The sequence below is a fragment of the Fukomys damarensis genome, unplaced genomic scaffold (assembly GCF_012274545.1).
Source record: "Fukomys damarensis isolate Sample0158 unplaced genomic scaffold, DMR_v1.0_HiC HiC_scaffold_15, whole genome shotgun sequence".
Classification (NCBI taxonomy): domain Eukaryota; kingdom Metazoa; phylum Chordata; class Mammalia; order Rodentia; family Bathyergidae; genus Fukomys; species Fukomys damarensis.
The window spans coordinates 21,550,510-21,562,547 of record NW_022900927.1 but is presented as its reverse complement, the minus strand read 5'-3'; the positions used below and the strand labels follow the sequence as shown (position 1 = coordinate 21,562,547).

The 12,038-nt window shown below is 32.5% G+C and overlaps 1 protein-coding gene across 1 annotated transcript; it reads left to right on the top strand.

Moving 5' to 3' along the window:
* Nucleotides 1–252: 252 nt before the first annotated feature.
* Nucleotides 253–4,210, top strand: LOC104876626 (olfactory receptor 6C75). The gene is made up of 2 exons (XM_010644812.2): nucleotides 253–269; nucleotides 3,271–4,210. The coding sequence occupies exons 1-2, from the start codon at nucleotides 253–255 to the stop codon at nucleotides 4,208–4,210; spliced, it is 957 nt and encodes a 318-aa protein (XP_010643114.2).
* Nucleotides 4,211–12,038: the final 7,828 nt, after the last annotated feature.

Genomic DNA, 12,038 nt, shown 5'->3' with positions numbered 1-12,038 from the left:
GAATATAAGGTTAACTCTTTTTTATTGTGATAATCTTATAACCTGAATAATTTTTCTTCCAAAGAATCAGGAAAAATTACCTTGAAATTTTTGTCAGAGAATTATTAAATAATTCCAATTTCCATTTAGTTTTAAATATTTATATGGGGTAGGGATCCCTTGGATCAAACATCAACTTAACAAAAGGCTCTAAATAATAATATTATGGGGCTGTTACATATGTCTTTACAGATGAAAATCAGCAGTAATAAGATGATAAATCTAAGGGAGTAGCAACTGTGATGAAATTTGGGAAGGGACCCTGAAATCCAAAATAATGTAAAATTTTTAGTCTTCACTATATGAATAAGATAGATACAAACATGTATCTCTTAGACTCTAAAAGTATAAGTTGTAATGTGTATACAAAAGTAATTATTAAATGAGGAATTGGTAATGATTATAATCATGCTGAATTTTTGTATGTTACTGGTGAAATGATACAAAATCTTAAACATAATTCTGGTATCTTTTATGACATGAAATAACGGAAAGCTCATCCTCATTCAAAACATTATAATGAATTTTTAATTTTTTCTCTAAAAGTGAAAAACTCACCCATTGATTACTTAGGCTTTTCCTATTTAGAGACTGCTAATCTCTTTTAAAGAAGGGAGGGCAGGGACAAGGGGAAAAAATGAGAATCAAGACCTATCATGTAAAGGTACAGGATCCCAATAATGAATGTAATTGTATTGTATACCTAGATTGTACCAAGAAACTCAATAAAAATTTAAAAAAGTAATCTATAAAGAGATTCTTTAGTTTCTTCTCATAAAGTTATAAATTATTATGAAAATGTAACTCTTTCTATATCTTCTACTTGTCATCTGAAACCAGATGACATTCTAAATATTCCATTCAAAATTACATACTAACTTGTACTGTGATATAGAACTTGGTGTCTTGAGAGCACCAGTCTCTGTGGTACCTTTTGTTTTATTTATTCAACTAAACCTCTTGAGTCCATTGTAAATGGAGCACATAAAATTAGGACTACCTTAATAACCTTACTTCTGTACAAAATATTATTTCTTATTGAACATCAAGCTTGAGAAGACACTATATTAGCCTTTGTTTCAGCTATAGTTTGTTTCAATTTTCTTTTAAGTAGTAAGTTAATCTTTCTTTTAGAAGAATAGGTAGGACAACCTGGAACTTTAGATACCTCTATATATTTGGGTTAATGTTCCCACATAGGTTCTTGTATGCACTTCTTGTAAATACTGTAGAGGAACTTGGGATTGTCTTTTATTATCAGTATGTTGCATATCTGGTTACATGTATAAGACGGCAAAAGAGAAACTGATTGGAATACTCTTGAAAAATCTCCAAGCACTTATATTTAAACAAATTAATTAGTAATTAAAAATGACATGGACTTGATCAGTCCTATTTACCATGAAAGTAAGTAAATTTTTTCAGGAATACAAAACTTTTGATAAGATATATATGGCTTATATAAGTAATTTCAGTTATATATAATGCATAAAAATTAAAACACATTTCTGTGAATTATATAAGCAAAAGAAAAATATTTTAGATAGTATATCAGTATTTTATGCAAAACTTGTGTCCATATAGTATAAATATTTTATCTGTGGAGAATGACATAGCTTTTTATGTTCCTATCTAGATAGCGTTTCAATCATTTGTACTATAGTCAACAAGAAGCCATGGAATCAAATTTGTACAGGATTCAAAACAATTTATATAATATACTCTAAGTTGAAAAGCTTTATGTTTTAGCCTTGTGCCATAAGAATGCTATCAATAGGTAAGATTATCATTCATCATGTAAAAGCAAAATTGAGGAAGCTGAACAACATCTGAGGACAAAGAACAGATCCTAGAAACTGAGGTTATATATTGTCTAGATACTGTAGAGTTAAAATATTGGGATTTATTCATTTATCTACTAAACTAATTCCTTAATACTAAGGAAATATTATTCTGTCTAATAGCACTGACACCTATGACAAATATATAAAAAAGAAACATTGTCAACTGAGGTGAGTAGACAGGATACTGAAGAAGTTTTAAAAATCATCTGAGAGATAAGTTTAAAAACCTTACCTTGAATTTTGAACTATTTCCTTTCATCATCCACAAAAAGAGAATAAATAATTTTGTGAAGAAGTGCTTCATCATTTTGAAAACATGTTTTACATATATATATATATATAGAAGCATTTGCAGTTTACAAAAATAAAAGTAAAACGATGTAAATTCTGCTTTCTGAGTAGATGTAATGATACCCAAGCAATAAATAAAAACAGATTTTAAAAGTATGTTTATAATTTTACAAAAGAACATTATAATATTTCTGTTGGCCAATATTTCTGTTGAGTGCTTTAATAGATTGAAAAAGTTTGAATGAAGAGAAAGAAATGTTTTGAAGTATGAAAGTTTTGAAATTAAGAAGTAAAAAAAAATTTTAAATCTTCATAGCATAATGTGCTATACTGAGAATGAATTCTCAAGTGCTTTATTGGCAGAGGTTTCAGTCTTTTTTTTTTCATTTTTAGAGAATGAATTGAAACATTCCAAATACAGATTTTTATATTTAAAATACAATAAAGAAAAAGGAGTATGTAATTAATGTATTAAGCAAACAATGAGATTTTAAAAAGTATTTTATTTTGATGTACCAAAATATTATTTTTCTGTTAAAAAGAAAAGTAACAGTAATTTTTGGTGTCTCTTTTTCCTATTTTTATTGCATATAATTTAAGGTGTACAATTGTTTTGATACATGTGTGTATTGTGTAAAGATTATTACATTCAACCAAATTATCTCATCAAGCTCCTAGTTAGCTTTTTATTTCTTTTGTGTCACCTTTAAAAAATCTACTCTCAGAACAAATTTTCAAACGCAATGTAATATTAATTGTAAGTCTCATGCTATACATTAGATTTCTAGACTTATTTATCCTAACTGCAAGTTTATATTCTTTTAAAATATTGGGGTATGTATATAACATAATATATAATTAATATGTTTATATATGCATACAATAGAAAAAAATCCAGCTTTACAAAACAAAGAGATACTACCATACTGCTATTTGTGACATGATGACGGAACCTAAATGACATTATGCTAAATGCAATAAGCCAGATATAGAAAAAATTTTAATTACATTTCTTTATTAGCTTAATTGATTTCTTGTTTCTTCACATAGCTAAAATAGAACATATCCTTATAGAAGAGTATGAAGCATAGAAGAGTATGAAAAATACCACAGCATTAACAGAATTTATTCTTCTTGGACTGACAAATGACCCACAGTGGCAGGTTGTGCTTTTCATATTTCTCCTTGTTACCTACCTGCTAAGTGTGACCGGGAACTTAATCATTATCACCCTCACCCTTGCAGATCACAATCTGCAGACTCCCATGTATTTCTTCCTTCGGAACTTCTCACTCCTAGAAATATCATTCACATCTGTCTGCATTCCCAGGTTCCTTGTCACCATTGTGACAGGAGACAAAACCATTTCCTATAATGGTTGTATAGCTCAGCTATTTTTTTTCATCTTTTTGGGAGTGACAGAATTTTACCTTCTGGCTGCCATGTCCTTTGATCGTTATGTGGCCATCTGCAGACCTCTTCATTATACAACCATCATGAGCAGGAGAGTCTGTTTCCTTCTTGTGTTTAGCTCATGGCTTGCAGGATTCCTGATTATCTTTCCACCAATCATCCTTCTGCTGCAGTTGAATTTCTGTGCCTCCAATATAATCGATCATTTTATCTGTGACTCTTCCCCGATTTTGCAGCTTTCTTGCACAAACACACACTTTCTAGAACTCATGGCATTTTTTTTAGCTGTGATAACACTCATGGTCACTTTGACTTTAGTTACTCTCTCCTACACAAATATCATCCAGGCAATTCTGAAAATTCCTTCTACGAATCAAAGGAAAAAAGCCTTTTCCACTTGCTCTTCCCACATGATAGTTGTCTCCCTCTCTTATGGTAGCTGCATCTTTATGTACATTAAGCCTTCTGCTAGGGATAGGGTGACTTTAAACAAAGGAGTGGCAGTGCTCAACACCTCAGTGGCACCTCTCTTGAACCCCTTCATATACACACTGAGGAACCAGCAAGTTCAGCAAGCCTTCAAGAGCATAATCCAGAGGATGGCCTTCTCTTCAAATAAATGAAAATAATTATGTGAAAATGAATGTGTGCTAATGTAAAGAATGTTAGAAATAAAATTAGATGTATCACTCTAGCTCTAATTTGGGGTTTTACATGTAAGGTGATGGGAAGTCACCATCACATTCTACAAAGTAAAATGATGAACTAACTGAAAATGCAGCATCTGCTCTTAGATATGTAAGAAAAGTAAAGTTACAGGCCAAACCGGTGCCCTGAAATCAGGGAGACACACAGAAAAATAAAGACAGTCACAGCACACCAAAAAGTCACTCGTGAGCAGACACCTTCACAAGGGAACTCGGAAGTGTAATTGGTACATTTCTGGAGACTTAGTGTGGGTAAGACTGAAAGTTAACAACTAACTACATTAGCCAGCCTATCCAACCTATGAAGAGGGAAATGGAGCAACACTTGAGAAAGTCAACCAGCCATCCCTCTGCTGGAAATCTTTCCAAAAGAATAAAAAGAATCATATCACAGTGATATATGCACACCAATGTTTATAGTGGAACAGTTTGTAACAGGTAAAGCTTGGAAACAGCCCATTTGCCCATCAGTGGGAAACTGGATAAAGATGTGGTTTTTCTATAAAGTGTAATATTACTCAGCCATAAAGAATAAGAAATTAGATTCATCCATAGGAAAATGGATACATATTGAGGATATACCCCTAAGTGAAATAAATAAGTCACGTGTGTAAATACCAATAGTTTCTCTGGTGTGAATAAACTATAATAGTATATAAGATCCTAATGATAAAATGGACAATGTGAAATAGGAAGAAAGGGGCTAAAGGTGTAGGGAAAGTGGGAAGGGTAGGGGAAAGGGAATAAGAGAAAAGAAAAAAATATGAGAAAATGAAAAAAATGGAAATGAAGTGTTTGTAAAGGGGGAGGGAGGAGGGGTGAAGGGAGGGCAGGGACAAGGGGAAAAAATGAGAACCAAGACCTGTCATGTGGAGGTACAAGATCCCGATAAAGAATGTAACTGTACTGTATACTTAAAATGTATCAATAAACTCAATGAGGAAAAAAAAAAGAGAGAAAGTCAGTGCAGAAACAAAGAATGTAACTGTACTGTATACCTAAAATGTATCAATAAACTCAATAAGGAAAAAAAAAAAAAGAGAGAAAGTCAGTGCAGAAACACGGTCTCATTAAAAGTATCACCTAATCACAGGACTCAGATGCTTTTCCTTCCCCAGGCCCTTAACACTCCATTGCTAAAGGCCAATGTACAGCAGTTCCTTTTTACCTAGAACATCACATTTAGTGAATTAGAAAGAATAGCAGGCATACTAAAGACAAAAACACAGAGAAGCCAGAACAAACATCAGAAATAGGATGTTGGAAATACTAGAGAAGGATTAATCAATTATTGCACTATTGGATAGAACCCCAGAACAGCATGAGAAAACTCCCATCTTTCACCTTCTCTATTTGGGGTAAAGAGAGTACTGGAAAGTTTGTCCAATGTCTTTGGCTTCTGAGAGAATTGCCTGAGACTGTAATCTGTGTATTGTCTGACTCAGAATGCTGAAAAACACTGTTCTAGGCTTTGGGTGCTAGGTATGGGGCTTCTGAGAGGGAAGGTAGGCACAGGGATAGCAACAGAGAAATTGTAGTACCACTTATAGTCAAAGGGAGAGCAAGATATCATAGGTTCCTGTGAAGAAACTCAGGCAAACCTCTTTTCCAGGGAAATTACATCCACAAGAACAGAGAAGACATTTCCAGAAAAGGTTTGAAATTCCCCAGAATATTCAGACTGGTTAGTGAAGAAGGTCTTTTCCTGTACAAAACCAACCCAGAGAAGCTGGGAGAGGTAAGTGATTTTTTTCTTCAAATGCCTAAGTCTCAATAAAATATCAGAAGAAATAAAAAGAAAAAAGAAACAGAGAACAAACTTTAGAAGGAAAATTTCCAAAAAGGTATGCTTTAAAAATGAAAATATATGAATTACCTAAAAAAATCAAACAGCCATCTAAAAGATACTGAGCTGAAAAAAAACCCAAACAAACAGAAAATTAGGAAAAGTATGCATGAATAAAATGAAATAGAAATACTTTAAAAAGAATAAAAAATGAAGCAAGCCAAAATTTTGGATCTGAAGAATACTGTAATTGATTTGAAAAATTATTTGGAGAAGTTCAAGAGCAGATGATCAAGCAAAAGAAAGAATCAGTAAAAAAATAAACTATTTTGAATTGAGCCAAGGACCAAAAGAATAAAGCAAAGGAAAAACAAAAGACTGATGAAGTACCATTGTCAATATATGTCTTTGAAGTGTCCCCCCACCCAAAAAAAAGAGAGAGAGAAGGGAAGAAGAAAGAACCAGGGAGCATATTTGAAAAAACAATTAATGAAAATGTCTCAAATTTGAGCAAGTAATTAAGCATATTATTCCAAGAAATTCAAAGAATTCTACCTAAGTCATTTTAACAGTTTGATTGTGCAATCTGAAAGCTTCCATCTGTATGTCCTAAGGAATATAATATATGTCTCTGAAATTGTGTGTGTGTGTGTGTGTGTGTGTGTGTGTGTGTGTGAGAGAGAGAGAGAGACTGTTTTCACATTACTTTTTTTCTTCTCTTTTTAATGCTCAAATTCCTCTAAAAAGATAGCAGAAAATCTCAGTCTTTGTGAGAGAGCAATAAGGTGAGTATTGCATCAACAGCAAAGCAAAGGTTAACCCTATAATAAAAGCTAATGTAGTTTCACCACAAAGACTGAAAAGCAATTCTCAAAAGTATTAAAATGTTTCCATCTGGTTTAACCAATTCAAAAAAGAAAAGCTCAAGAATGTGATCTTTAACTTTTTGTATAACGTACCTAGAAGGGGAATAGCTGGGTAACATGAGAAACCCAAATAAAATAAAGAGTAAAATAGTCTATAACTAATAGGAAATAGGAAGATAGATCTCTCTCAAATGGGAAGAGGTTGAAGAAAAGTAGTGAGGGGAAGGAAAGGGAATGAGAAAAGGAATCGAGATGTTTTATGTGCACGCACTAACTCCACACAAGGAGTGTAAACATTATGTTCTGCAAATATGTACTAATAAAAAAACCCAACCCGCTCCAAAAAATAAAAACAAAACAAAACAAAAAACCCTCAAACATATTTGCAACAGCACAAAATATCTATTACCCAACAAATTACATTCACAACATCAAACATTTAATAATTATTGCCAGGCTTGAAATAAGACAGTCAAAGCATAAAAAAGGAAAAATAACTTAATAGATATATAAAAATGATGCATAATACAATTTACAAGCATAAAATAACTGTCCTCAAATTGAGAATATTTCAGTTTATAGAAACAATGTCAAGGAGAAATTTGAGTGAAATGATGCATATGTTAATAGTCTAGATAGTTTTCATATTTTCATCCAGTGTTACAAAATAATTAGTCTTTAAACATTGAGATTTTCATTTTATTCACTTCGCAGAAAACATTAGGAATTATGATTTTTAAAAGTAGTTTGTGTTTGTCTCTAGTGTTTAATCAAATATCTTTTTCTGTTTGTTTATTTTTAATGTTATTAAGTATTTGATAACACTATATTCCTAGTATTCTTCATTTTCTCACCTTAGGCAAATCTTAGGGATGCTGCCTCTTCCAAATGGTAGCTTATATTTGTCTCCATCATCAGACAACTCCTTAGTGAGTGCTTGCCTGATGTGCCCTGTGTAAAAATGTCCTTACATTGCTATCCTTCTTACTTCTACTATGGTGTTTTTTAATGATACTTTAATCTAAGATATTATATGCCACACTAATTTATCTTGTTTTTTGTCCTCCTGTAATTATAAAGCCTAGCAGTGATTCTGTTTGTTTTGTTCACTGCTGTAATAGTACCACTTTAAACAATTCTCAGAGTACATAATATGTTTTCTGTAAATATTGAACAGAATGTTGGACCAAATGCTTGTTTTTTAGAAAATGAGAAAATGGAGTACTACTCAGCCATAAAGAATGAGAAACGGGAGACATTTATAGCTAAGTGGATGCACATTGAGGCTATACTCTTAAGTAAAATTAATAAGACACATGTGTAAATACCGAATAGTTTCTCTGGTGTGGAAAACTAAAAGTGTACATAAGGATCAAAATGTATAACTGATATTGTGTAATAGGAGGAAAAGGTCTAAAAAAGTAGAGGAAATGTGAGGGGTAGGAGAAAGGTAAAAAGAGAAAAGGAAAAAATATGAGAAAAGGAAAAACATGGAAACAATATCTTTGTAAACAGGGAAGGGTGGAGGGAGTGAAGGGAGGGCAGGGGAATGGGGATAAAATAAGAACCAAAATACACCATGTAAAGGTACAAGATCCCAATGATGAATGCAACTGTATTGTATACATAAAATGTACCAATAAACTTAATTTAAAAAATAAAAGAAAGTGAGAAAAGAAGTGATAATAGCTGGAGTGTCCAAAAGAAAGAAGACTTCATTCTTTACAATGACATGTAGATTTGTTTGTTTAGAATTATATGTAAATACATAAGCTTTCCAAATCCTTATCTTGTTTTCAGAATCAATTCACTGTGTCAATAACCTGGTGGTTATTGCAGTGGGGGCAGATAGTTCATCCATTATTTTCTGAAAATTCCATTTATTATTAAAGACAGTTTTCCCAAGGCTTTCTAGAGATGTCATTTTAGACTTAAAAAGATATGGTTATGTATTCTATACTGATTACTATTCTCTATGTCTTATTGTAGAAAAGTTCCTAAGTCTTTTCTCAAGGTGAACTGTTAAGATTATTCACCCAGTTATTTAATGTTTTCTTTTTCAAGACTGAGGCTACAATTGTTCTTCACTATATTAGGTGGGAAACATGTCAACAGCCATACAAGTGTTGGGGATTTAGCTCAGTGGTTCTGTCGCCTGCCTCGCAAGCACAAGGGCCTGAGTTTGATTCCTGGTACCCCCCACAAAAAGCCATACAAACATAAAATATTTCTACTGACAATTAAAAATTTCTGAGGTTATACACACACACACACACAGTTAAATTGTAAGGCATTTTTTTGCAATGGAGAAATGTAAACAACTAAAGTTTCAAATGGTAATACAATATAAGTGCCACTAAAATATATTTTCATTCATTAAAATGAAAATAAAAAACAGCCTTAATAGCTTGGATTAAAATTTGCTTTTAGATTTCTTTATATGATTATGTTTACATGGTCATCTTTGTGTTTTCTTCTTTCCTTCTCTTCATATTTTTCATAATATACAATAGTTACATTTTTAAAATAGAGAAACTGTTCTTATTATAGTTTCCTTGCCTTACATGATACAGAAAAAAACCCAAACATTTTACCATTTGACATATGCTATCTAGCACCACTATCTAGCACATGTGCTACTGTATTTTCTTATTGCTAGGGGATTTGTTCCCATTGTTGCCCATGAGAGGTTGATTACCAGAACTGGTTATATCTATTCCTTGGTGACTTTGAAGCCTGGGGCTCCAAGGTATCTTTTGTTTATTTTTATCTATATTAGTCTTCTGTTATAGTTGGAATATATAAAATAGCTAGTTATATTATTTAGAACCAAATGTGTTCAGAAAGACACCTACCCCTAATCACCCAATAGATCACGGTTGCTACCGGTATTAACACTGGGTAATTCTGTATTTTTTTAATCTAGCAAGAGAACAAGAATTATCTTCTTGATTTAAAATGACAGAAGCTCACTTGGAAACAATTGTGGAGAGCTTTGAGTATTCAGGATCTTATCTGGTTGAGTGTGTTTCTCTGAGAGAATTGCATTCACAAATCTTCACTAAAATTTTTGTTCAATCCATGTCTCATTGTGAGTATGTACAAATTAACTGTCAAGAGATGCCATGAAATAGCATCTTACTGCTTAAAAGGTGCATATGAACACATCTGTTACTTCAGTATTTTTGCTATATTTACACATGCACATATTCTTGCAAGAAGATAGATGAGTGGGAAATGTAACAATATACTACTCTCTTTATGGAAAGACTTAAACAATCTATAAGTTGGATGGTGATGTTAATATTTCATTATGATTTTTTTTTAGAATGATGGCCCTAGAAATCATGACCAATTTAGTTGGGAAAGATTCAAAAATAAAATTAAACTAGCATGCACAAAAATAAATCAAAATTTAAATGTATACAAAATAACAGTACATTGACATACTCAATAAGATTTTATTTTTCATGTCTGATCTTTTTCAAAATTAAGATACTTTATAGAAATTAAATACTTAGAATTCAGTCAGTATGAATATCATGGGATTGTTAAATGTTTAAAATTTATCAAAAACTGGGTTCAGGAAAATCAAGACACTCATGTTTGGAAGAGAAAGTTAAATTTCAAGACATAAATGAAAAAAAAACAAAAAAAGAAAGAAATGAAAAGAAAAAAATGAATCCAGTACCAAGGGAACTGGGCAGTGAATTGATATTAGACAGAAGATTTCAGAATGTGGGCTATAGATCCACCTTCTTTTGATAATATACTACTCAAAGTATTAGCTCTTTATCAAAATTTTATTTATCCTAAACCTGGACTATGCTTCCTCCACTGACATCCTTCTACCATAGAACATTCATTCGTGTGTTGCGCCCACAGGGACAGAAGACAGTATTCACTCGATTAGACCAAAAAAAAAAAAAAAAAAAAAAAAAAAAAAAAAAAAAAAAAAAGGAAAAAGAGAAAGAGAGAGAGAAAGAAATTGCTCAAAGTCCTGGTGATATGGATACCAAGACTTTCTGAGGTTAGTGGGTCGAGAGTGCAGGAGGACAGAAGAAATGACTTCTAATGTTCTGTAACACACTAGGATAGCTATATTAATAAAAGTAAGTTGAAAAATTCAACATAGCCAGTTAAAGCAATTTTGAATGTTACCATCGCAGAACTGATATGTGCCTGAGGGTATGGGTGTACCAGTCACTGTGGTCTGATCCTTCTAGTGCACACATGTATTGAAGTATCACACTGTGCTCTAAAAATATGTACAGTTACTATATATTGAGACTACAAATGTATTATAAAAACACTGCAATCCTAGCATCCAGGGAGGCGGAGGCAGGAAGATCACGAGTTTGAGTGCTGCCTTGTGGAGCAATTCAGTGAGATTCTTTTAAAATAAAAAATAAAAACAGTCTGGGGAGGTAGCTCAGTTGTAGAGCATCCTTGGGTTCAATCCTCATTTATAACCCCCTCACACAAACACAAAAGACATTTTTTCTGAAGAAAATTTTCTAAATGCATAAAAGAGGCCTTATTCTTTTTGTGTGTGGTGGTGGTGGGGTGTTGGTACCAAGGATTGAACTCAGGACATTGCACTTTCTAGGCAGGCGTTGTACCACTGAGCTAAATCCCTGGCCCAGGAGGCCTATTCTTAAGAGATCCTTTTTATGTTTAGTAAAGGTAAGAAAATATGGAGCTCTGAAAATATTATTTATAATTGAGAAGCCTATGACTATCAGTATAATTAGGAATACATTTTAAAATAACCCTGACCTAGATATTGATCTGAATCCAGAATATCCATGTCCCTAGACTTTGAGCTCAATATTTCACTGAAAGAAATATTGAATAATATTGTGTGATCAATATACTGACAGGCATTAGCCAGTGGCACTTTGATGATTTTTAATCTATTATCCCTGATATTATACATAAACTGATACTTGATTGTGGGAGCCAGGCATGGCCCGCTGGCATTTGACAATGGAAAAATAACTTCTTCTACCATTGAGGCATTGATACAATCTATGACTCTGTCTGTTTGTTTATTTGGCTTTTCTGAGACAGGGTCTCAGCTATGCAGATG